Source organism: Dasypus novemcinctus, chromosome 7, assembly GCF_030445035.2.
Source record: "Dasypus novemcinctus isolate mDasNov1 chromosome 7, mDasNov1.1.hap2, whole genome shotgun sequence".
NCBI classification, from domain to species: domain Eukaryota; kingdom Metazoa; phylum Chordata; class Mammalia; order Cingulata; family Dasypodidae; genus Dasypus; species Dasypus novemcinctus.
Window position 1 is genome coordinate 88,891,987 of NC_080679.1, and position 26,554 is coordinate 88,918,540.

General features: G+C 39.2%; 1 protein-coding gene across 14 annotated transcripts in view; it reads left to right on the forward strand.

Annotated features, from left to right (window-relative positions):
• RBMS1 (RNA binding motif single stranded interacting protein 1) overlaps nucleotides 1-26,554 on the forward strand; it is a 225,903-nt gene that overhangs the window by 94,378 nt on the left and 104,971 nt on the right. The window contains exon 1 of one of the 14 annotated variants that reach the window (XM_058300788.1): nucleotides 423-833. The exons of 10 other annotated variants lie outside the window; for them this stretch is intronic. In XM_058300788.1, coding sequence (XP_058156771.1) covers nucleotides 765-833 — 69 coding nt within the window. In that variant the 5' untranslated portion in view covers nucleotides 423-764. Of the gene's footprint in view, nucleotides 1-422; nucleotides 834-26,554 lie in introns of those variants that run through there. 3 more of the 14 variants (XM_058300792.2, XM_071216372.1, XM_058300790.2) reach the window with 3 other exon arrangements.

Here is a 26,554-nt window from a genome sequence, read left to right on the forward strand (position 1 = left end):
AGAGAGAACCTGGGGGTCAGTTCACGCCCTACCCTGGTGCCAGAGTGATCTTCGAGAAACAATGCTTTTAAAAGCGACTTGGAGCAGGGGTGCTTAGGAAAGAGTCGAGGGGAAAAAAAGAAAAGAAGGGGGGTGGCGACTCTAAGGAATGTGCGGCATGCGGGGAGCCAGACCCAACCATTGCACCAGAGCAGGGGCGCCGGCGGCTCCCCCGGCCCCGCGGCCCCAGCCCGGGCCCGGAGCCCGGGAGCGAGCGCGCGGGGGCCGGGCCGGGCCGGCGGGGCTGCGGGCGCGGCGCCCGGCCCGCGGGCGGGGAGGCGCGGGTGGGCCTGGGCGCGGCGCGAGGCGGTGCGCCGCCGCCTCCCCGCCCCCGGCCGGCGCGCTCTCGGGGCGGTGGTTGAGGCCGCGGTAGGTGGGGACGCGGCGGCGCTGCTCGTCCGCTGCCGCCCGGAGAGTCAGCGGCGCCGCCAGCTCCGCGCGCGAACTCTCGTCCATGGCACGCAGGGCGGCGGCCGTCCGAGCTCCCCGAGTCTCGCCCGCCGCCGGAGCGGGGGCGCCGCGCGCCGCGCCGCACTTTTAGGCGAGTCCGGAGGTCGAGAGCGGACGAGTCAGCCCGGAGCTGCAGCCCCCGCCGGCCGCCGCCGCGCGGCGAGAGGGAGTTCCCAGAGCGGCCGCGGCCCCAGCCGGCCCCCTCCCTGCACCCTCCCCCGCGCGCCCAGGCTGCCCCGAGCCCGCGTCCGCCGCCCGCGCCCGCGCCCGCCGCGATGATCTTCCCCAGCAGCAGCGGCAACCCCGGGGGCAGCGGCAACTGCAGGACGCCCTATCGCAAGCAGGTGAGGCGGCGGCGAGGCCGCGGGGAGGCCGGGCTCGGCCGGCGAGCCCCGCTGGACCAAGGGCGGCCGCGCTCGGCCGGGCACCGCGCTCCTGCTCGGGGACCGGCCTGGGCGTTGACCTTGTTTCCGAAGGAGGCGGCCGGCGGGGACGGCTCGGGCCGGTGACCTTTGCGGAGGAGATGCCTTCGCGCCCGCCGGCGGCCGGGCCGGGTGGGACGTGGAGGAAGAGGAAGGGGAAGGGGCGGAGAGGCAGCGCGAGCTGAAGCGCGCGGGGCCGGGGGCTTCGCCCAGCCCTGCAACAAGTTTTTTTGTTTGTTTGTTTGTTTTTTGTTTGTTTGTTTCGTAAACCTTTGTGTGCGGAAGCATACGCTAAGAAGTCGTAACATTCGTTTGCAGCCTTTATTTGGAACGTCCAAAAACCTGCCTGATTCATAAGAAACCCGGAAGACCAATTAGTTTTTGTGTGTGCGCGCATTCCCCCCCCCAACACACACTTATTTTTTTAAAAAACCAAAAACAAAACAGGAACTTCTGTCACTTTCTCAAGGTTTTCAGTTTTCAGAAGCGCAGGGAAATCCTGTGACATCCTAGTTGCAGATGTACTTGGATAAGCCTGAGTCATACACATGCCTTTTCCTATTTTAATACCGTTTCATACTTTTTTTTTTTTTTTTTAAAGATTGAACTCCAAAGGCACTTTAGTGGTTGGATCAAAATCCCCTGACTGGAAAAGGAGTGGAGCTGTGATCTTATAGTTAACGGCCTTTTGTTTTTCAGCTTTGTTTGTAAAAGAAGGTTACTGAAGCCATGTTGTGATAAATCTCACCGGTCCTTTCAGCAGCAGCAATAACAAAACCTAGCCTTAAATTATGTAAAAAATGTGCAAGTCTGTTGAGAAAAGGTTAAACTGATTTAGAGGTCAGTGGCAAGATGCTTGTTGAGAAAACAAAAACACTATTGCAGGTATTTTTCCTCCATAATAAATCTCTTGTCTTACATACTTAGCTACTGAGACAAATCAATTAAGTTATTATCCCAATACTGAGGCAAGACAACTGTATCTATCCTTCCAAGGAGACAGGGGTTCTGGTAAAATCATGAGGGATGACAGTGATGCGTGGTGGCTTTCCTATAGGCGTTCACAGGATTATTGATTATGTTTAGTCCTTTTTGTTCTCAAAGTCATTGTTTTTGGATGTTCTAGTATAACGATATCTAAAAGTAGGGTAAATTTTGTCAAACAGTGGCATTGTCAAAAGTATGGTTTTCTAAAGCTGGTATTTGGTTCTTTTACATATTAATTTCCCCTTTGAAAGGTATTATTAAAAGAATCCTCTTCTGTGTGCCCTTCTGCAGGCAAAAATTTGATGGAGAAGTCAGTGAAACTTTTCCTGGGTTAAGAAAAGCCCCTTCCTCTAATAAAAAAAGCAAACAAAGTCTCCATTTGTGACTTGGCTGAACAATATGCTTCTGAATCAAGATTCGGAAGGAGGCATCTTCAAACCTGCTTCACGTAGTTTCATTTTAAATAAATGCCCTCGAATCCTGCACACTTATCAACTTCATAAATGAAGCCAATTTACAATAAATGTTCCTCTCCCATTCCCTCCTCCCTCACCCACTTCACTCTACCTGAAAAGATGGCTAATTATGTAAGGGCCTTGTGTATTCATTTATTTGTTGTCAGAACCCTGCGGGGTGTTAGCTTTTAAATGGGGAGAAAGCTCTGAGGGCGAGGCCTTTAGCTGTGAGGGACTGGAGGTTTTGTATATGGAGGGGGGACAGCCTGCTGGTCTGGAGCACGCTGATAAGATGCTCTTCTTTTCACTGGGCTCTCCTTAGATTCAAAGACTAAAAAGGCTGACTGAATCAGAAAAACAAACAGACTTTCTTTTTTTCTATGGGCAAAGAAAGAAATGAATGTGTAGGCATTATACAGACACAAGACCCCGGGTACCAGTGGTATTTGAGTCAAAGGTTTCTTTTGTTAGTATTAGCCATTCACTAGGAAAGCACACTTACAGCGCGGGGACCTGGTTACCAGGAGTGACTTTGTGATCTCATCCTGGCTTAGCCTAAACGGGAAGTCTAATTAATGCTTTTTAGAAGATATTATGATGTTTCGCTTGCACAGTTCATATTAGTTGGTACATTTCAATGAAAGAAAATGCTCGTTTAAGGTGCATAATGCAGTTGGATTTAAATCTAGAAATACTTAATTTGTACAGTTGTTAACACTATTTTGAATAATTTTACCTTGAGTTAAAAAATTGAATGTAAGGAATACTTGACAGTCACCTATGGGAAGAAAAAATAGTAGGGGTCAGAATCACACTTATACACATTTATATTATACACATTGAGCACTTTCTTATCTGCTGGTTGCTGTTCTGTGGACTACAGGTGGATTAAATAATTTAACATCTTGACAGCCCCATGACATAGGTAAATTAAAATCTCCATTTTACAGTTAGGAAAACTGAGATGAGGCCCAGATAGATTAATTTGCCCAAAGTCTGTAAAACTAGTGTGCAGAGGCAGGTTTTGAACCCAGGAAATCTCATTCTTGAAACCACCACCCTAACAGCCTTGCTTACCTGCACACCTAAATAGAAACGCATCTAGAGCCTTCTGGTGTGAAAGTCCAGCTTAGGGATTCCTCCCACCTTTTTTGTGGGGGGTGTGGGGGATTGTGAGATAGAAGGTGGAGGCTGAGGTAAATGGATTATATGGATGGTGGATTTGTCATATTTGAAAGCAGCAATGCTGTGAAAAAGTATTGCTTTACTGAGAATAATTGTACAGTTTCTTAAAACTTTATACCTGTTACTTATAAGGAGTCAGCTGGTTTCAGGTAAAGCCAAGGTGGGCAGTGGTCCTCTTCCTTCTGCCCCCATGCAGGGTAGAGAGGGCATCAGAGAGCAACAATCTCTGTGTCAGGTCTGGGATAAACAGGATTTTCCTGCATCACAGGCCTGGGAGTGCATTAGAAACACACCTGCTTGGCCCAGGTCAAAGTGAGGCACTCCTAAGTGGAATGGTAACCCAGTGGGCGGCATCTAGATAGAGAAAGAGTGTTAGTTCAAGGTTCAGTGAGAAATGTGTACATCCTAGGACTGTTGACTGTGACTTTGAAATACATGGTATTTGTTATGCACATTAAGTCTGATTATATGAAAACTATATCCCTTAAACCAAAGTGAAAGCCGTTTATCAGGATTTTTGTAGTAGTTAAAATATTTGTGTGTCTTAGGAAAAAAAGTGCCTTCTACTGAAAAGCTGTTAAGGGTAGACAATTTAAAATTTCTGTTTTCCCTTTGTGTTACATTTCTTGGATTCTTTTATTCGCTACTTCTCTCTTAATGTTACTTCCATTTTGGAACTACATTCTTGAGGTGGTTGAAGCATTTATTCCGTATACTTTGATTTTTACAGATTGTGGCGTGTGGCAAGCCATTTTGCTAAGTAAAATGTTGTCCTGATTTAGAATGAGATGTGGAGTAGGGGAGTGTAAGAATTACTGTTTGCCTGTGTTTGTGTGTATGTATGGTGTGTATGTCTAATGTACACACACATATCTATGTATCTATTTTTTTCTTTACAAATGTTCTTGCCATATAATAACTAGCTGTACTTGTTAAATGTTAACTTTTGATGAATGAAGTACTTATCTCCCCAGTTTAAGTAGATTTATATAGTTTGCTGCTTTCTTGAAGATTAACTGGGTGTAGCTGCACGTGAGGAATTCACTAGTGATTCAGTGTTTGGCTTTGTTTAGAGGATGACATACAAGGCTGTTGATTAATCCTCTTCAGGAAGTTTCTGTTCATAGCAATTTATGTGCAGTAGATTGGGTTTTTAAAGTTTGAACATTAAAGTTGTGCATGTAAGATATGTAAATGAACACAATCTGTGACAGTCACAATTTGATGACTTCTAAAAGAAGGTAAACATTTTCAGGCCACTAAGATACGAGGTTTAGGTGAAAGTAGCGAAAAATTAGATTTGTATGTATGAGTAAGACCTTGTCTGCTTCTTTATTATGCTAGCTCTGTGTATTTGTGATGATGCCATAGTATTTATGAGTCAAGGTGACTGTGTTTAAGTGTCTATCCATAGCCGTTTGAAAACTACAGAACTCTCCATCAGTGGTCACTCACTTTTCTGCCAGGTGCCCCTTTTCGCTTCTCACTGCAGTTTCCCTAGTTCGTTTCAGGTTCTTAGCACATTCCTAAGTTGTTGCCCCTCTCCCACCCTTTTAGAGGCTCCAGTCAATTGGGCTCACCAGGTACTCGTAATACTTTTATTTTCAAACCCTTTCGTCATGGTGGAGTGAGTGAGTCTGTACTGTTCAAATTTCTGAGACTGAATTTCCAAGCCATTCTGCCAATAAAGAAATACTTAAGGATATATTTGATCTTTCCCTCCAAACCCCCCTCAATTATATTCTTCACAGTATCCTATAAAGACAAGGGTCTGGAATTTTGAGACGGTGAAATTAATTGGGCTTGTTGTTGAAACGTAGGTCTCTGGAGTCAAGGGCTGTATCTGCTATTAGGCAAAGGAGAAGGAAGGAAGCTTGGTCAAGAACGGCTGTAACCTCACTGCCCTTCCCTTTTACTTGACCTCCCAAAGACATAAGGCACACAGAGGGTCCCAGATTTCAGCTTTGGAAATCGTAGCTCTGTAGTTTATTAGTGATTTTTGTTTGTTTCAACAAGGCCTTTACTTTGGGGTTGTCAGAGCACATATAGTATGCCAAGTTAAATTTAATTTCAGATCAACAATGTATGATTTTTTAGTGTAAGTATGTCCCAAATATTACATGGTGGTATATACTTTTATTTTTTTATCCAAGGGGAACCCAGTGCATTTTTTAACACTGATTTTTAAAAATCCTAATTATAGAACAGATTATTCCTACTTTTGCCACTTATAATTTTGCTTGCATATTCCTTGATCCCTGATAATAATTACAGATTTCACATCTTACCTTCTTAAACCAGTCAGTCCTGCTTTCTCCTGCACTCAACCTAAATTCAGAGACCCTAGCTTAAGTCCTGACTCTACCACTTGAAAGGTTTTTCCTTGAACCCCTCTAAGCCTCAGTTTCTGTAAAGATAATAATAATGCCTGCTTCACAGGGTTGTGGTTAATCCTCCTAAGGTGTTATTATTATTAATGTCCCCACAGAGCAAGCTACAGCAGATGGTCCTGGGGGACACTCTGTGGTCCTGGAAGACCTTGACAGTCTCCCAAGACTGGGCGGTGTTTACAACCCTAAGAATGGACTATGTTTAGAAAGTGTGTGAGGGGGAAGGGTAGCCTCAAAAAACACATGAAGGTGGATAATGAGATTCTTAGTCACATTAGAAGGAAGAAGTAGAAAAGCACATCTTACCATATTTTAAAACAATTGTTTCTGTATTATGTTCTTGGTAGAAGAGTTTGCCTTCTTTTGGGGGAAAGAAAAGCCTTTCAAACCTCTAGTCTTTATTTTATGCAAATAAATGATTGGGAAAGGGGGAAAAAGCACTTATCTATCACTCCTATTGATGAAGTTATTTGCTTGAAAACTGATTTGTTTATGTGCATGATTAGTTCCTGAATTCTTTCCTTTGTCTTATTTTTATTTTTGTTTCTCAAAGATTCAGTCTTTGCATTACTCAGAAAGTAGACACCCCCTCCCTTTTTTTTTTTTTTTTGACTGCTGTACGTTTTCTGGGAGTGTTGTTTTTAAATTTGCATCTGTACAGAATGCTCTGCTTAACACATTTCCAGAATCTTGGTAAACTTTAAAATAGTGAGGAAGGAAGAAGGCTTTTCCTGGAGGTAGGGCAAGGCAAAAAAAAATTGAGCAGAGTAAAAGTCTAGATTAAAAGAATGAATCAGTGTATAGTTATTGTTATTTAACAGTTATTAAGTGACAACAACAACAAAATTTGGAGTTACACAGTGTGGTACCCTAGTAAATAGAAATCTGTGTTGGCTCCACTCTATCCATTTGAACTTATGGATTTTCAGAATAATGTAATGCAAACTAGGGAAGATTGTATTTGTATTTCTTAATTGTGCACACAATATGGTCTCAAAATTGGTTAAAAAGGACAAGAAACAATGCCAAAATATTATTTTAATAAGTAGGGTTTTCTCTGTTGGTAGGTAGAATCATTAGTAACTTTGTGTGTGTGTGTGTGATTATATACATTTTTTTCTATGTTCCAGTCTCCTTTTTCTCCTTTGGAAATCAAGAAAATATAGAAAAATTACATTTTTAATGTCTAAAATTGTTGTGAACGTCCAAAGAATTCATGTTGTTGAGAATTTTTTAAAGTAGCATGTAGTACTACTTGTTTTTATGCCTGAGCTTTGAGGCTTGGTCCTCTCCTATTCTTTATGAATTCCTATTCCAATTTTTACTTACAAATTTGATTTTTAATAATTTAATACTTTCCTAGTTTATAAATACTTTAAATAGGCCTTCTGCTCTTTTTAAAAACATTTTTATGGGCGTAATTTATCTGTATGAATAAGTAAGAGAAAAGTAGTTATAGGTATGAAATTTCATATTCTAGATTCTTTTTCAGGAGAGTAGTAGCTATTCTAAATATTGAAAAGTTACCACTCTTGTCTCTGTTTTCATTTGACTTATTAGCTGCATCTAAATATAACCATTTTGTGGACTTTTAATTTCCTGTTAAATGTGAAAATCCAAGACTGTTTTGCTACCTATGTCAAAATGCCTTGGATCTATTTTATTATGAATACTCATGATTTTCTTCATCACATACTTCCTTTTTAGTTTGCAGCTTTTGAAAGGGCAGTTAAATGGACGGTGTGGCTTCCTTCTCAGTTCTTTAATTTATTAATGGAACAGTGAGAGTTTCTGTAGGAAGTATACAGTACAGGTAATGTAAGCGTTTTAGGAGGCGTTGTTAGTATCTAACCCATGAGGGTTTTCAGGGTATCAGGGGAGTTTTAGTTGTACACAGTGGAGGCTGCAAGGCTTTCAGAGTAAGGGAGGAGAGGAGCTGAAGGAGGAAGGAAGAGAACTGAAGGCCAGTGAGAGTCAGAGAAGGAAAGCAGCATTACCATGTTAGGTTCTTACTCTACCTGTTGATGCATCACTTTACACACTCATTAAAGGCTTATTGATTTGGTACTGTGTAGATTGGGTAACAAGTATATATATATATATATATATATATATATATATATATATATATGTGAGGGAAAGTATGGGAGCAGTTACCTAGCTGTTAAAATAGCTGAGAGGTGGTGAGGACCCAAAATAAGGCCATTAAAATATGGACAGCAGGAGTGATTTGAATACATGAACCCCCAAAATTGCGCGCAAACTGTTGATGTGTTGGCTGTTTCCTTGAGAGTGGTTCATAGCTTTTATCCATTTGTCAGAGGAGTCTGTGTCCTCCAAAAGATTTTGTGACTGTATGTGGAAGAAGAGAGGAAGAAGGAGGAGTTGAAGATGATGCCAAAAATTCTAACTTGGGAGGCAGTTGCATCAGGGAAGATGACATTTCAGGCTTAGGGAAAGCTACAGAAAAGATTTGAAGGTAGAAAAGTATGGTCTTTATTAGGGAAATAGTAAGTAATTCAGGTTAGCTGGACCACAGAGTAGAGGTTGCAGGGCAGAGGGAGATAGGATCAGATGTTTGATAACATGGGTGAGAGGAGAGTCTGAATTTAGAAGGTATTTTTGCAGGTGAAATAAAGATGTAAAATGGGGTCATGGCAGTGTGACTGTATTAAATGGAATGGATTCAAGATATTTTGCAGAAAGAATTGACAGGATTTGGCTGGTGACTGACCGGGTGTGGGAGAGAAGTCCTTGGGAAGGTGAAGTCTTCAGTGAAGGGGAAGTGAAAAGCTGCTGCAGCCTTGCTTGCTCCGGGCTCAGTGATGGCAAAGAACCTAGCCTTTCTCTTACATGAGTTTTCAGGCAGAAGTTAGTACTTGCCATTTTTTTGGATCTTAAAATATCAAGAGGGAGGCTAAGTTCTACTGACATTTTTATCTGTACACCAGGAAGCCAAGTGTCCTGCAGTGCTCAGGAAAGTCTCTCATATGGGAGCACTGTCCATCCTAAGGCTAGAAGCACCCCCAGTGAGAGACACAGTAATAACTCTGATTCCAGGAGATGGTTGGATGTTTCTTTATTGTTCCCTTCAGGTTGCCTTTTGGTCAGTATAGCACTTGCCATACAAGGGTGCATGGAATTTCATATTTTTCCAAGATCTTCATATTCTTTTGAATGGATTGCATATATGACAGATCTCTTATATCATCTATAATAGTATTACTAAGTAGATTTATTATGTAAAAAATTTCCTACCACAACAGGAATATGAAAGATGGACAGAGAGGCTGGTGATGTGGTAAGCGTATTTAACTCTACCCCAATTAGTGAGTTTCTGGGGAAAGGTGGTGAGTTTGGTTTTGTCATTTTAATTTGCCCACAACGATCTGTCTTCCCTTATTACAGGTGAAAATTTTTAGCAAACAGAAGTATAGAACCACAGCTCTAGGGAAGACGCTCAGAACTTCCTCAGACACTAAATAAGGGAAGCACTGGTACTAGATTAAAGCACTCCAGGGAGAGAATGTGTCAATAAAAGAGAACTGACCGAAATTTGGGAGGACAGATTCTGTGCTGGAAAGGAGGATGAGCTTTTGACAAAGAAGGGGAAAGAAATGACCAAAGGTTGGGATAATCCAGAGAATGTCACAGAAGCCAAGGAATAACAGTGTTTCAAGAAGAGAGGTGCTTAGCTGTGTTCAGTGTTGCCAAGAGGTCAAAGAAGACAAAGGTGGAGGAAAGGCTATGGCAGATACCTATTAGGTCTCTGAGAACCTTTGTAAGAGAAGGCTCAATAGAGTAAAGTGTGTAATGGGGAAGGGCGTGTGGGTTGAGGCTGGTGGAAAACACATTGCAAAGGTTTTAAAGAGTGAATAAGTGAAGAGGATGTGGCATTAGGAAAATCAGATGCCAAGAGGAAGGAGACTTCCTTCAGAAATTTGAGAGAGTAACAGCCTTTGAGGCGAGATTATTTTAGTATCTGACTCTGGTTGTAGGTAGATTGTAGGTCGAGTAAGGTGATAGAAAAAAGGGAATAGCAGGAAATGTCTCTCTTTTTTTTCCCAATGAAAGTAAAGCAGGATTAGCTTTACAGGAAAGGGATCTCCTCAGACAGTTTCCTGTCAGTGAGATTAAAGGAGAAGATGGGTTATGCTAGAGATAGTGAAGAATAAGTGGGAAAACCAGGAAAGCTCAGCCTTTTGAAAGTTTATATTTCAATAAAGAGGCAAGGTCATCTGTTAGGATTTAAAAGAAAAAAAAAAGAAGGGAACCTAGGGAGTGTGACAAAAGATGTGGAAAAATTGTTTTTGGGAATTTGAAGAGCATTCAAATAAGATGAGTAAAAGGATGACCAAGCCCAGGGGAATTCCAGTGGTCTGAGCCAGCAAGAGTTTTGGCCCTTCTGTAGGAATAAATGGGGGAAACAATCTAGATAATGGGTTTATATAGGGCAACTTGGCATTGGTAAAGTCAGTATGGGGTGAAGTTCAGAGAAAACAATTCTAGGCTTCATTGAAAGCATTGCTAGGAAGGTTAACCAGAAAAATAATGAGCATTGAGGAGAGGCAAGGGCAAAAGTCCTCAGTAGAGAAAAGGCTCCAGGTAAGCTGTAAAACAGACTGTGGTCAGGGAGGAAATTCAGAGGTCTTAATCTTGGAGGTGGAGGAGTTTAAGGAGGCCTGGGTTATACTACTTACCTCATAGGATGGTTGGGGAGATGAAATGAGATAATGTATATGTGTCTGGCACACAGTAAGTGTGCAGGTGTTTATAATTAAGATGTGGTTCTTGTAATATATACCTTCCTTCATGTAATAGATAACTGCTATATTATTTGTGTAAATCAAGTCATATTTCAAATAGACTTCAACCATCCTTGAATCACAAACCAAAAAGATATATATATTATATATATATATTTTTTTCTGAACCACAAGCCAAACTTAAGTTAAAAAAAAAAACTCTCAAACTGTTTCAAAACATGACAGGTTACTTGAAAAAAAAAAAGTGTATTGTAACTCCATCACTTGTTAGTTCTGTAACTGAAAATATTTATTAAACTCTTAGAATCTTACTTTGCTTAGCATAGGGATAATAGTTCATGTTATTGGGATGATTTGATGAAGTCATATCTGCGACAGCACTTGAGACAGTACCTCTGCTTTCCTCCTTTACTTGGAGGTGTCACCTAACAAGTCCCTTTGCACAAAGGAGGATATTGCAAGATGGGTCAAGGGGAGCCTGCAACTGTAATGGTAGAAGATTGTGATCATTCCATTCATTAGCAGAAAATATATTGTGATGAGAAAGAGCTACAAGAGAAAATCTTATAGAGTCAGTTTGCAAATGATTTTAATATCCATCCTTGACATCCAAGTCAAATGAGTTAATGTAAGATAAAGTACTTTTTGACATTTAAACCCTATAAAGATGTTATTACCATTTCTGAAATGGATGCCCTAAAATGTTATGTGAACATTTTGCTTCTTTCTGTATCTGATTTTAAATTCATGAGGTTTATTGTTTAAAGCTGCTTTTCCCAAATTGTGTTTCATAAGATCCTTGGGTTCTGTTAAATGTTGAACGTGTTCCAGGAATGAAAACATTCAGTGTTCAAAAAAATTTGGGAAACACTACCAACTATATAGTATTGTCTTGAAGAATAACTGTGTATATTAGCCTAAAAAAGTCTGAGAAGTCATGCAGAAAAGACATTTGTCCAACTTTATGTATTTCATTGTTGCCTAGAACTTTTTGGTCATGGAACCACTTAGTCCTAGAATATTTTGTATATCCATTGATAGGGCTCCAGAATTTTCCTGTGAGTTTTGTTATTTTTAACCATTCTTTGAACAGAGTAGACCCTTAGAATGCTACGTTGCATATTATTCTCAGACAAAATGAATATCATTTCTTTTGTTTTCAATTCCTCTTAAAGTTTATTTTCTTATCTAGTCTATTGCTTCTTAAAGCATTTATGAAATCAACATAACTGACTCGAAATCAATCTGTTTTAAAATATCAGTGACCTAGAAAACCCACATGTTCCAATTATTTAATGACTATTCTTTTGCTTTCACATTTGTTTTGTCTTATTCATGCAATTGGCTGTGGGTAGATGAATTTACATATTTCTTAGTTCTTTCATGCCTGACTTATTTGCAGCATGCAAGATCTACTGGTTTCTAGGTGTAAGTTCCTGTATAGAAGAAACCACAGTTAAGACTTTACAAACTCTTATGTGAAGGCTTCTCTGCAACACACTGCTTTGTAATCTTAAAAATCTGAGTGGAAATTTTATTGCCCTTTGTTGTAAGTAAGATATTTTAGACATCAATTGCTCACTGCCATTTCTCTATTTATTTTAAGGTTTTTAGTTGCCTATTCTAAATAATAATGGATTCATTTCTATAGTTATAGTTGTGGTAGACAGAACTGGTGTCTACAGCGTGAAAATTTACCCTGAATGAATCCTATGATTTGACATTTGTGTTTTAGATGAAGTGATTTGAAGGAATGTCCATTGTATGATTTATTATCTAAAAAAAAAAGAAAAAAAAAAGAGCTTAGAATATTAATGCCAATAGGACCTTAGAGCAGCTTTTCCAAGTACTCATTTTAGTGATGAGGATGTTTCAACATCACGCAGCTTATTTGTAACAAAGCCAGGACTGGAACCAATGTAGATCCTTACTGCCAATGCAGTTTGGACCTTTTCACACAATTAAGTTTGGATTATCATTTGTTCAATCAATGTTTTCAGAGTCCATTATGGATCCAGCACTATTTTAGGCCCTGAAAGTGAATAACAAATCAATAATGGTAATCTTAACCATGCAGTCTAACAGGGGTGATGGAGCAGGTATATAAATAACTATAAAGTGTAGAAATTAATGAATGCCCTAAGAGATGCAGCTAAATGTGTATATAAGAAGTGCATAGTAAGAACATATCTTACCTGTAGGTATCATTCTCTGATTGACCTGAATTTAAACTGTTTTATTTCCAGATAGCAATCAGATTCTCAATTGGCTACCCAATTTCAGCATTGTGTTGTTTTTCACTGTAGTTACCCTTTAATTGCCTGTATTAAGCTGCTTATTAGAGTACTAAAGCAGAATCTAGAAAAGAAAGTATGTCTTCCACATTCTTGGCATGAATTCATTGCTAAATTTGCTTTTAGTTTTTTAAAAGGGATGCAGAAAAACTAGAGAGTATCAAGACAAATTCAAAATAAAAAGATACTCTTTCAGTTTTTAGGAGGCTCTTCTTCATTTCTTTGTTCTCTAGTCAAATGTGTGAAGTAGAATTAGAATTGAGAATTTGTTGCGATTGTTGATAATCAAGGGAAACAATCAATATAGGGATTACATAGGATTTGCTCATACATTTCATTTCTTGTGAAGGTCCAAATTGTAAATATTTTAGGCTTTGCAGGTTATAAGATGTCTCACAGTTTTTCAGCACTGTCTCTGTGAAAGCTATCATAAAGGAATGGCATGGCTGTGTTCCAATAAAACTTTATTTACAAAAACAAGGGGCAGGCAGGATTTGGCCTGTGGTCAACAGATTGCAGATCTCTGATCTATAGACCCCTTCTTTGTCTGTTGGCTCTTTCATGAAAAGTTGCACAGAAGGAATGAAAGAAAATGAAGCTCAAATCAGATAATAATGGTACTTATTAGCACCATCAGCATAGGGTAGGTACAGTATCAAACTAAGTAAATGGAGGTCTGATTTATAGCTTTGGTCAAGATGATTATTTTGATTCTATTTAGGGAGGCAAACTTTAAGTATCCATGTCATCAATACTATCTTCATTGTCTTTTACATTGAATTTCTGAGACTTGGTCATAATTCTAAGGTGGTGAGGCAGAGAAACATGTGAAGTAGTAATAGCTTCCTGAGAGCAAAATATTAATTTTTTTTCTTAAAAAATAATTTTTGGCTAAAGTTGTATTCTACCAGTTATTTATCACAAAACCTAGTCCAAGCAAGCTTTTGATGCACCTGGTACCAGGCATATTCATTTCAGGCAAAACTCATCAACTGGGCATCTTTGTGCACCTAAAATAAAACCAAGTTTCATGACTCACTAGTGGTCACATAAAAGAAGTGTCACACGGGTGGCCCTGTTGTGCATAATGTATAAGGAAATGTGTTTCCTTGCCATTGTTTTCAACTTGTAGGATAAAGGATATTTCTTCCCTGAAATAGTTTAAAAGTATGAATGGCTATGTGAGTGGTCACTTTGGACCTTCAAGGCTGCTCCTTCCCCTGTTGTCATTCCAGCCAGATGTTCTTTCCTTACTTCCTAATGTCTGTTTTCCCTTCCTTTCTTCCAGACATTTATTAGGTTATCACAAGTGGTCATAGAACTTTATTCCACCATCTTCAAGCTCACATTCCTCTTTAAGTCAAAGTTCAAGATCTCTCTTTTTCTGGAAGATGATCTCTGATTTCCCTTTTTCTTCTGTTCCTACTATTACATTATAACAATTCTGATGTGGTGGTTTCTCTCTTACCTCTGTAGGGGTGTGTGTGGGTGGAGTGGAGAAGCAGTAACGCCCTTTGGATTCAGAAGGTGATGCCTTGCACCATGGCCCATCAAGGCATCAGATTATCTCTGGAGAGTGAGTTTGTGTAGTTATTAGGTAAGCAGTTCATAACCTGGAGGTTCTTGTAAGAATGTGAAGTATTAAAGCTTAAGTATCTTGAGTCTTATGCAAGAATTTAAAAGATGTGTAGTTTTTTTAGGGATCCCTTACTTTTGTTATTATCAGCCTACTTTTTTTTTCAACTTTTCCCCCTTGTTTGAGGAATACTCAAAAAAAGATGAGGACACATCTCAGATGGCACAGATTTTTTTAAAAAACATGAAAGCTAAATTGGGCATTTCTCTTTATAAAAGGAGTCTTCATTATATATAATTTTTGCTTAATTGCTAAGTTCTTTAGCCTTTTGTTTGGATGTGAGTGTTTCTTATTACCACCTAGATTGTTTAATATCTTTGAGCACTAGAACTTACGTTTCTTTGTAGCATAGTATTTATGCATTACGTGTATATTTAGGGCACAGTATTTGCTATTCTCCCAGATTTTCTTTACAATCTTATTTCCTTACTGCATTTAAAACATGGACTTGATCATGCATTAATAGAATGTTTCAAAAAACATCTAGTCTGTGAAGTTAGGCATGCTTATCAGTCATTATTTCAGCAAGAATTTATCAGTGACTATCAGGTACTGTGTCAGGCAATACATTTAAAGGCACGGTACCCTTTCTGCCCAAAATGAGGGTGTTAGGTTTACAAAAGCAGCCACTTCCTGAATTTTTTTTGCCACTAACAGTCATATAAATTAAATCTGTGATTGGGACGGTTTATAAAATGTACATATATGGAATTAACTCCATCATTAAATACAAGTTGAAAGAACTTGTCTTGTAACTCCATAGGAGGGGTACTTTGGAAGACCTCTCTCTGGGAGAATCATCCAAGCATTCAAGTTTATATTTGTACCCAGGGACGTTCATAGCGTTATTAACTTAGAGCTGGACGTTGAACTCCATGTCACTTAGTGGGAAACTGCAAGAGGCTCTCGCTTCTGAGGGGAGGATTGGTTAGAAGCATCAGATCAGCCTAGAAATTGCTTGGATCAGCTGATGCCAAAGAGGATCTGGAGGGTGTGGTCCTTAAAACCTGCAGCTTAGAGGTCTTTTCCTGCTGGCAAGTAAAAGGATCTGCTGTGCTTTGGAAGAGTTGAAAGATAGCCCCTCTGGGGAGCAAGGGGGAGACAGTGTTGGCGTCGCGTGGCACAGACCCCAGAGCATTGTGGTGTAAGTGGGTGAGGGGCCCCAAGTGCTGGAAAGACGCACCTCAGCAGTATAAACCATGCAGTAGACTTTCCAGGGTCTCTGGATTTCTACCCTTTATATTAGCATTTCCTAAAGTGTGACCATCTGCTCCAGACTCTCCTGGGGTGCTTATAAAATTGTAAATGATCAGGCCCCACCTCCACAGACATACTTAAACTCCACCGGGTGAGGCCCTGGAATATGCATTTTAAGGTGATTGAGGTGATTGAGAAGCACACTACAGTTACCAGCTGTTGGATGAAGTATTCCTGCAACAGTGGTTGCCCTTCCTGTGTGAAGATAAGAATGAACTGTCTTGTAAAGCAGTGATCTTTTAAGTCCAGGAGTGATGCAGGCTGCGAATGTAAATAGGTGCCAAGTAAAGAATGACAAATTTATAAGTAACTGAGTCAAAACTAAGCTGCCAGTAAACCTCAGGGCTCAGGTGGAATTTTTTGAAACCCAGTTTCAGGAAAAGCCTTTTCTTTTCTTTTTCTTTTTCAATAGTTTCTCCCTTGTGTTTTGTTTTTTTTTTTAAGTTAGTGCCTGGGATGTTTGGGGGTTGGGGGATGGAGATCCTTGGCTAGCTCTTTGCCTTTCTGTTGGGAGGACTTGGCAAGGAAGGGAGATTCCTGAGCGTCTCAGGGCACAAATGCGGTGAGTATGTGAGTGAATGCCCATTTTCTTTTCTTCATTTGCCCCCTTTCCTCCCCTTGCCTGCTGTTTATACGGGGTGGACCAGCTTGCTGTTGGCTGCAGAGAAAGGCTCCATTGCTATTGCAGAGAACCTCAGGGTCCAGGAGGCAGGCGAAGACGGTGGTGCTGCGCCTCTCCCGCTTTCCCACACTCTGCCTCTGCTTGCTTAGCCGCATTCTGCCACAATAACGTTCACTGTTAATTTTCAGAAACAACATTCATGATTAAAAGCTTTTGCTAAAATTTAGAGATTTACCCCATTCTTAATCATTTCTTCTAAGGAGGAGTACAAAAAGAAGCATTGATAAGACAAAGAGAATACTCAGCCTTTCCCCCATCATTACGTAACCCCCAGCCCTACCTAGTGCAGCTAATGATGATACTTTAAAATTTTTAGCCTCTCTCTACTAACACCATATATAGATCTAATGGATAGCTATAGGGGAAAAAGAGCAGGGAAAATTAAGGGGCAGGGGCAGTCTTAGAATTCAGTAAATCAGATAGTGAATGTTCTTTGATAAAATTTGCTCAAAACAGGAACTTGTACACCATGCCTCTTAATTCTTCAGATGATACTTAGCTGGGAGGAATGGTGATTAACTTTCAAAAAGATACTGGCATGCTGGAAAACAGGCCCAAGTTAACAGTAAAACTATGTGTAATAGGGGTAAATAATCATAAAATCTTGCAGTTAAGTGAAAAATAATGTGAGAAATCTAATATGACTAGGTGTATGAAAAGACCTGGGTGGCTGATTTCACCATAAATGGCTGTTAGCTAACAAAATAATTTGCTTAGCTGCTTAGACCATTAGTATAGTGTTATCTCCATTAATGAAATTATAATATCTAGGTTGCTAAATGAAGTCATCCTACTGCATGGATAAAAGTGCATCTCTAAATTGAAACTTTTGAAATCAGAACACATTTCTCACAGAAATATTGTATTTGGCATTTTGGTTCCCAGGTTTTCCTATTGAAATGTTTTTAATGGTGGTTAGATTCCCAGGTTAGCACAGAAACCCATAGTTGTCTTTTTCTTTTTTTTTTAATTTTTAATTAACTTTATTTCAAATTCACAAAAATAAAAGAACAGAAAAAGGCAGCTCAACAAGTTATGGGAACATTACTCCTAAAAAGTTCTTTTTCAGGCACTTTTATCTTATAATAGTTTTCTAATGGAATTTTAGAACTGAATTGTGCCAGCTTGGGTTCTGAGTTCCCTTGTGCATTTGGTACATTAGATAGAGGAAGAGAATACCTTTCCCACTTCTAATAATCATACTGAAAAGTATAAATTGGATGTCATTTGTTGCTTTCTCCTCTCTCTCCATAACGCTCTCCTGAGTTGTCATTTATATCAGGCTGCCCAGAGATCCCAGTTGTGACAGTACTTTGTCCTTCCTCCCCCTCCCATTACATTCTCAGCCTTTCTTTCCAGTAAATACAAGTCCACATCCCCTTCCTGCTGCTCATGTCAGCTATGCTAGGTGATGACAATTTCACCACATCATGGTCTGCAAGTTTGGGGATTTTAAAAATGGGTCCCAACCCAAACACATCTCTAATTGGAATTTCAAGAGGTAAAACTAACCCAAGTGAAAAAGTCTGGAGACTATGAGATGTTTAAACTGGCCAGACTTTCCAAGGAACCTTGCCTGGAAAATTGGACCCACTAGGTTTATTTGCCTTTTGCATTTTTGAACCCACAATTTTTTTTTCTAGTTGCATGCAAACTAGCCTCAAAGTAGAAGAAGGGATATTGGGAAGCTACTTATATGTATAGGTCAGTTTTAAGATTAGAGCTGGTGTTGCCTGTACTAGGTGCACCAGATTTAGAGGGTGACCTTGAGGAAGTGTAGCTAATGGTAGTTGAGCACTTCTTCCAAGGTTAGCATTTTACTGAGGGCTCTACCATGATAAGCTTGTGTAATATTCACAACTCTATGAGCTAGACTAGATGGTATCATCCTTCTCATTTTGCAGATGAGGAAATGAGGTTTGACATGATTAAATAACCCCAGGCATAGTGGTAGCATCTAAACTCAAGCTGTCCAACTTCTAAATATATTCTTTTAACTCTAATTTCCATACTGCCTCCCTTCAGCCAAAAAAGTTGTTTATTGTTTTGTTTGTTTTGAGGTTTGGAGGAGTATAGTTATTAAATATCTAAATTTGTGTAAAAGAAGGGAAAACTAAATTCATTATATGTTGTAGCAATTACAAATATTTTAGAAATAAATTGGGGCATCTGCTGTCTTATAATGATGCCTTGCTTATGCCCAATCTCTGTGCTATAGAGAGCATTCTTTCTTTGGATACAAAACTGGAGAAGAGGACCCTTAATTTTCTTTCTGGATCTAAAGATGATTAAAGAATGAACTGGTATAACTAGCTTAGTGCAGGGGTTTTTAACGTTTTTTGTTCCACAGATCCCTTTGCCTGTCAGGTGAAAACCATGGACCCCTTACTAAGTCCACACTATACTGTGTATTATTTAAAATATATTTCACACCTGCACCAACATGTCCCCACAAGAGTAATGCTTTTTCGATTTTCAGTTCAAGCTTACAGACCTCTTGTTACCAAACCCTGACTTAGTGGATGATTATGTAAAATCATTTTCTATACATAAGTATGGTTAGGAGGGTCAAAATCTGCCTTTACAGAAAGCCACTTTCTACTTTCTCTCCATTTTTATTTCATCTTTAACTTTGATACACCTTACTGTACCCATTCAGTGTGGCAGTTACTAAAGAGATGAGGCCCATCTCAAGGAGTCATGTTTTTAAAAGTCATGCTGAGCTCAGGGAGGGGTTGTGATTCTCTGTAAAGAATTTTATCAAACTACTCAGGTGACTACATTAAGAAGTTAGTCCTACAGATAACTCTATCTTACACTTCTCTAAGGTTAAAAATCAATTAAAAGAATTAGAGTGAAGGTATCATTTTTCAATTGAAAGTCTAATAAAGCGAATCCTGGCAGAAATTGAGTAACAACTGCCTGACCAGATGTGGCCATTACCAAAGATGGGCCATCCCAAAGTGATTATGTCTTCTTGAAAGTTTATAGTAATTCTGATTAATCTGTTTTGAAAAGACAGATATTCACATAACCTGTGTATTCAAAGGCAATAAGATTAAGATTATTAGGATGCATTTTTTTTCTAAATTATCATTCTCACTATCAATCATAATGTGCCTAGTGTCCCTGGGGTTTGGAAGTCTAAACTAGGAATTTTAAAAGTCCACCTGTCATAGAGTTGGTAGATTGTTCCCCAAGATGCTTCAGTCTGGAGAGGAAAGATACTAAATTTCCAGTGAAAGGATAGGTCCAGTATCAGGTAGGAAAATGATAGGATTAGTGCATCCCCCCCCCCCATCAAACTCTCTTCTAAGAAACTTCATCAGCACCACCACCTAACAATTGCCAGCGCAGCTTAGCTCCTTATACCCTGGAGCTGTTTGGCATAGGACGTTTTATTAATCATCACAACAGTTACATGGCTTCTCACATATGTCAGTCTATGTTCTGTCACCAGAAACCTAAAGCTTTCTGTCCACTCTTTCTGCTGTAGGATGGAATTATTAGGCAAGATACGGCCCCATGTCTTCAAGGGGCTTATGGTCCATTGGGGGAGACTTGTTATTTAATTCACATGTGGATATATCATATTACAAACTGTTAAACTTTTGTGGAGATTAAAATATATATTGAGAAGATGTGCAGGAAAGAGATTTGCCAGAAATGGTTACTAGCAATATTTTTTTTCATAGTAAAAGCTGTGCTGTTGGTTGTTGGAGTAAGGAATGACCTGTCATTTAGTTTCACTGTTTTGCATCCAGTTTCATGAGTCAGATTTTTTGGATATGTTTTGTTGATGGGAGTTAGGAATATTCTCAGTAACTATGACATAGGTATACTGTTGGTAGCAAAGGCCAGTTTTTCTTTAAGTCTTAGAGCAATTGTGTATCAAGTCATGTTCCCAGTACAGTGAAACTTAATGACATTCTCCTCCTCCCTTATACCCATTTTCTCTTTCACTTAGTTCTTGAAGACCTTTTTTCATGTCCATACTGCCACCTCCTCAGCGATCTTAGAAAAATCACTTATCTTCTGTTTTCTTCTCTGTAAAATTGTGATAGTCAGACCTACCTTATTGTGATTAAATGAAATAATGTTTGCAAAACACTTTAGCATGGAGCCAAAAACATAACAAATAATAATGTTCGCTTTTTAGTATTATGAACAACACTCAATTCTCTAGAAAAAAATGTTTTCAATTAAGTTTTCAAGGGTTAAAATGGGTTTCCCCCTTGCTATTTGCTTATTTTTAAAGGCTGCTAGATTGCTTTCCATGTAAGGAAAAAATGAACTATTATAAGATCCAACTAAAATGGGTAAACAGCTCCTCCATTAAGGTAAAACCATTGTTCCTGGCCAGCTGCTATTTCTGGGACGATAGCTGCTTGCAAGGATTTGCACATCAGCTATTATTACAAGGTAAGATGAATTTTGCAGTAAAGGAGAATGGAGATGCATTTCTGGGGAGAGCAGAATGAGATGGCCTGTCCAAGATTTCATGGATATATTCTGGCCCCAGTTTTTACAGTTTACATATTGCCTTTTAAAAATGTATCCAGGCAGGATTAAACTGTCCTTTAGATTTGTATCTTCTCAATTTGTTTGGTGATGGATGTTCTTCGAAAAGTAGGATGGTGATTGAATTTGAGCAACTCTTGTGGAACTGGGAGCAGCTCCTGGATTATAGGGAAGAGCAGAATGGCTATTAGAATCTTCTCTGTCATGAGGATAGAGATGGACTTCTCCAACATCCTATCCTCAGTGTAGAAAAGGAAGCCTGTTTGCTCCTTCCTGGAGTGGACACTTTTGTGCCTGGTTCTGATCTTTAAAAAAGAAACACCACCATTCTTCTTAGTTCATTCTTTTACACTGTGTTTTGATTTTCAAACTGGGCAGAGTACTTTTTTGAGATTAAATCTGTTCCAGGATGTAGAGGAAGTGTTGTCCAAGACTTGAATTTTAGAAATTTGTGATTTTGCCTGTATGAAGAAATAGAAATGTAAAAGCTGCTTGTGATCCTTTCCCCCAACTTTTCTTTTTTAGCAGAGTGATTTGATAATTTTAGGGAGGTGTTGAGGTTTCTCTGAGGTGGCTTTCTCATAACTTAATTCTGAGATCCTGGTGCAGTTGCCTGGCTTCACCTAACCCGACACTCCTGTCTGCTCTGTCCAGCAGGGGTCTACTGTGGTGTTTGGGCTCTGGCCCCCTTTCCTGTGCTGGAAATGCTCACTGGCTGCTTTGGATGAGGTGGGGGTGGACGCAGAGAATTGGTCCACCTTCAAGGTCGTTGAAAGTGGTGTTTCCTGAAACCAGTGTCTTAAGCTGCTTAGGTTTGTTTTTCTTCATAAATATGTTATATTGTGGTAAGTGGAGAGGCATGGTGTTATTTTCTTGTTGGGTACATTTTAGAAGGGCAAAGTTACATGAAACCCACTTTAGGTACTAGTCACTAATACATTAGGTTTACCTAGGATAGTAATTGACAGTGAAAAGATCATATACTTGATTGGATACAACAAGGGTAAATGATAGTTTATTCTTTGATATTGTAATGACACTAAATATAATGAGAGCAAAGGAGGATGAGGAAAATTCCAGTGTAATAGCTAAGCATTTTTCTAGCCCACTGACCCTGCACCCACTCCCCCAAACACACAGAGGTTCTAGGTCTCCATTCTAGAGAGCCGTGACTTTATATTCTGGGTTCCTTGGAAAAGAAGCTCCCTTTAATAAAAGTAGTACTCTGCATGTTTAGAAGATGAAACTGATCCTTTGTGATTAACGTTAGCAACAGAAAATAAAAAGGTATTCGGTAAGATTAATATCTTCACTTTTTTTCTTGTTAAGTAATGACTCCCGGCTTTAAAGAAAGAGAATTATAAGATTACAAGGGGGAAAAAAATTGCACCTGGTTTCCATGGATATTAAAGCCTTTTCCCTGTTAACTGCTTACCACTGAGTGAAGTACTTCTTCAACTTATCTATTTCAGAAAAGGTGAAAAGGGAAATGAACCTTGCCAGCATTTAGTTTGGTTAGCTTCCAATGTGTCTAGGTGTTCCAGGGTTGACATAGTCACTACTAGGAGTGACTGGACAGTAGTGCAAGAGCTGGCTCCACAAAAGGGAGGAAAATATCAGGACTATTTTAGCGGCATATATTCAGTCTAAATATGCAGTGTCGATAAGAGGAAATCTGGCATGTAAGAAAGTTTGTCCCCATAACAATATACTCATGAGCTGCTGGGAGCAGGGTTCACATTAACTTTGTTTCTGAAGGAAAACCTTATCTCAGAAAATTAATAGGAGTGTGTCCATTGCAAAGCTTTAAGATAAAAGCAAACACTAGCGTGTGTGAAAGGAAAAGTCTTACAGTTCTCTCCATTTCATCTGTAAGGACCCTGAGAGGTGGAAGTCACTTGTTTTAAGTGTGAATTTGTGACACATACAGGGAGACCTGACCATGGGCCAGCAATTTCTAGTGATTCGCCTTAGTCAGGGTTTGTAATTTAAACCTATGTAATTGCCAGTTGACCCTGAATGTACTTCTCTGACAGAAAGGCAACAAATTATGATTAATCCATTTGATTTTATATCTTCATAGATAGTACAAATAATGATAATGTGTGCTATTCACAGATTTTTAATGTGGAAATGGATAGCATTCACAAACTTTTTTTTTTTTTTCAGAGTTTTGAATTGTAATTTAATAGGTTGTATGCATTTCTCTTATTTTTTTAAGCAAGAAATCGGATTTCTAGCATATTGGAGTTTTTGGTGTTTTTTTAAAAGTTTTTATTGTAGTAACAAATATATGATTAAAAATTTCCCATTTTAACCCCTGAACAATTCGTTGCTATTAATTAACTTTCACAATCTTGTGCTACCATCACCAATATCCCTTACCCTGTCTTTTTCATCACCTCAAACAGAAACTACACCCATTAAGCAATAACTCTCCCCTGACCCTCACAGCCCCTTCCCCCATGGTTTTTTCATGGCCATCATGTAAGCCATGATGATAGTGGATGAAATACGAGTTGGGCAAAATATGTAGGTTTTATATGATGCCTTAACAGCTGTTAGACTTGCTTATCAATTTTTGTCATTTTAAAAGCATATTAAGAGGGGAGCGGATGTAGCTCAAGTGGTTGAGTGCCTCTTTTCCCTGTATGAGGTCCTGGATTTAATCTCTGGTAACTTTTGAAAATAAAAAGCATATTAAGAAAACTTGGCATATACTTTCTTTACATCTTTGTATGCTGTAAGAAAACAGTGATGGGAATGAGAGCTACTTCTGCCCCTAGTTAGCTGTGTGACTCTGGAGATATATATGGTTTAACCTCTCTGGGCCTCAGGTTTCCTACAAAGTGAGGGATTGGGTTATATCAGCGTTTCCCAACATTTTAAAAGCCAGGCTCCTTTGTTAAAAATAAAAACATGGCCACCACCTCCATTCCTCACTCTGCAGGCTCTCAAGAGTCTGTGATACTTCTGGTTTAGAATGGCTGGATTGTATGATCTTTGATGTCCCTCCCAGTGCTAACATTTTATAAAATTGGAAGTCAGAAGAATAAAAGGTTTTTTTGTTTCATTTTGTAAGTAGATGCACCTTCCTCCCTCTTAAAGCTGGCAGGAGGTCCTCTTAAATTCATCCTCTCAAACCAACCTAGAGTCCTGCATTGAGTCCTGACTTGTGCCAGGACATCATCTAGAAGCTAGTTAGCAATGCACAATCTTAAGACCCAACCCCTCAGGCTGAGTCAGGATCTGCATTTTAACAGTGCCAGTTATTTACAAAGTTAAAGGAAAAAATAGTCGCTGCCCATGGCAATAACTCAGAGACAACCATTCACTCCACTGCTTAAGCCCTTGGAGTGATTCTTTTCTCTCTCTCTCTCTCACACACACAGTTTACATACAGGAACATGTGCAGAGATACATAGTAAGAGAGCTTTTCTACACTATAGCACTCTATTTAATTATGGTGTATTCGATGTAATATGCTAGATCTTACCATGTGAAACAAACAGATGTAACCATAAAGTTTTGAGTTGTATTAACTCAAAAGTTTTTCCTGTTTATATTTTATTTTGACTGTATACAAATCACAACACTATTGGATAAGATGGTCTCATTTTAAAAATATATATTTTAGGGAGATTTCAAATCCTTTTTTTGGTTTCCTGAAAATACACATAATACTATTGTTCTCTGGGGGCCAATTTATGAAATCCATAATCTACAGACCCATTTGCATGTCCCTCTACCTCTGAAGAAAAATTAAATAAATCAGTTGGGGTTTTTTGGGTAAGCTTACTTAATTTTTTTCAATGTAATGTTTAGTTGCCTTTATAATGTTTTCAGTAAATATTTAACGGGCTGAAAGCATACTTTAAAATACTGAGGACTTTGCAATCTCAGCAATAATTCTTCACTTAAAAGATGTACTAGAGGATACAAAGAGTACTGGACATAGACTTTAAAAAAGCAGCTGGAAGGAAGTTCTGGCCCTGGAATCTTAACTCCATTGGGGGTGTGGCAGGAAATTCAGAGCATTACAGAGGTGTTATGAACTGTCATGATAAAAGTAATGTTTCACTTCCCTTAGGAAGTTTTCTTTTTTCAATGTATTATGAGCAAAAAGGAAAAGAAGAGTTTGTCCTTGTCCAATTGACAAACTTCCATGTTGAGGAAGACAACTGGTCTTGCTCTGAATATTCCCCATGAAGGGCTCAGAAGAAGAAAAGCTCCCTCTGTACACCTCCATTCAGAATCCAGAAGAGTAATTAATTGCACACCTGAAGCTGGGCAGAGGTTTATGTTTACTCTGTTCTGATAGCTCATTGTTTGGGGCTGTAATTTGAGTTTTCTTTAAGGTAGTTTTGAAACTATTACATGGTCCCTTTATATATAAGAGATTGGATAGAATGCAAGATGCAACTTTTTGTATTTATTTCGGGTTGAAACAAAGATGCCAGGCTACTTAGCTAACATGAAATCCTAGGTCTAAGTTAATAAGGCAATTTCAGCGATAATATTTTCACTTTAAGGACAGTCTGGTTTGGAAGAACTCAGAATAATGTCATTTTTTAGGCTTAGTTGTACTTTTAGTATAGCTTTATTTATTTCTAATATTTTTCATGATCATCTGTTACCAAATAGGAAATCAGTGCATGGCCTAAGTGGTATAGGAATATAGATAACATTGTATGTGATTTCTGCAAACAAACTTAAAAATCCTCTAGTCTCATCTGCTCGTTTCACCCATGAGAAACTGAGCTTCCTGGAGATGATGTTCCAGTTACTGGCCAAGGCCGGACACGAATGCAGATATTCTGATTTTTCCATCCAGTGATACTTCTTTTACTTCATACCTTCTTTTCATGGGAGGCAGGGGTGAAAGGGGGAAATTTCCCTAGTTTTACTTTCCCCACAAGCCATTTCTCTCATTTCTTACTGGCTTTAAATTGTCCTTTCTCCCTGTGATTCTCTTGCTGTGCAGGTAAGGCATCACATCCACATTCTACTCACTTTTAGGGTCTTATTATCTTTCTAGTTTTCCCCAACCTCAACAAATATGCCCAAGCCAACCAGATGGTCATTTCACTGGCTTTCAAGAATGAACAGTTCCTATCTCGGTTGATTCTTTTCTTTTTCTCTCTCTTTTCCCAGGATTTCCATGCCTTTTATTGTTTTAAGACTTTCCATGAATATTAAGCTCACTTGGCCATCCCACCTCTGGGAAGCCTTCCTCGGCCTCTCTTCTTTGTACTTCATCATCTCCCCTCCCTGATCCTCTATTTTTAGAGACCTTACCACAGGATTCTAAGTAATACAATGAAGAGTAGACACGGCTAGGAGCCCACTGTTAAAAGCTTTTCCTTCCTAATAAATGTGTTCTCTGGGAAGGAAGTTTTGAAACCATTGCCTTAGACCTTTCACTTTCTTGACCTTCCAGTTTTGTGACGAATAACTTACCAATATAAAA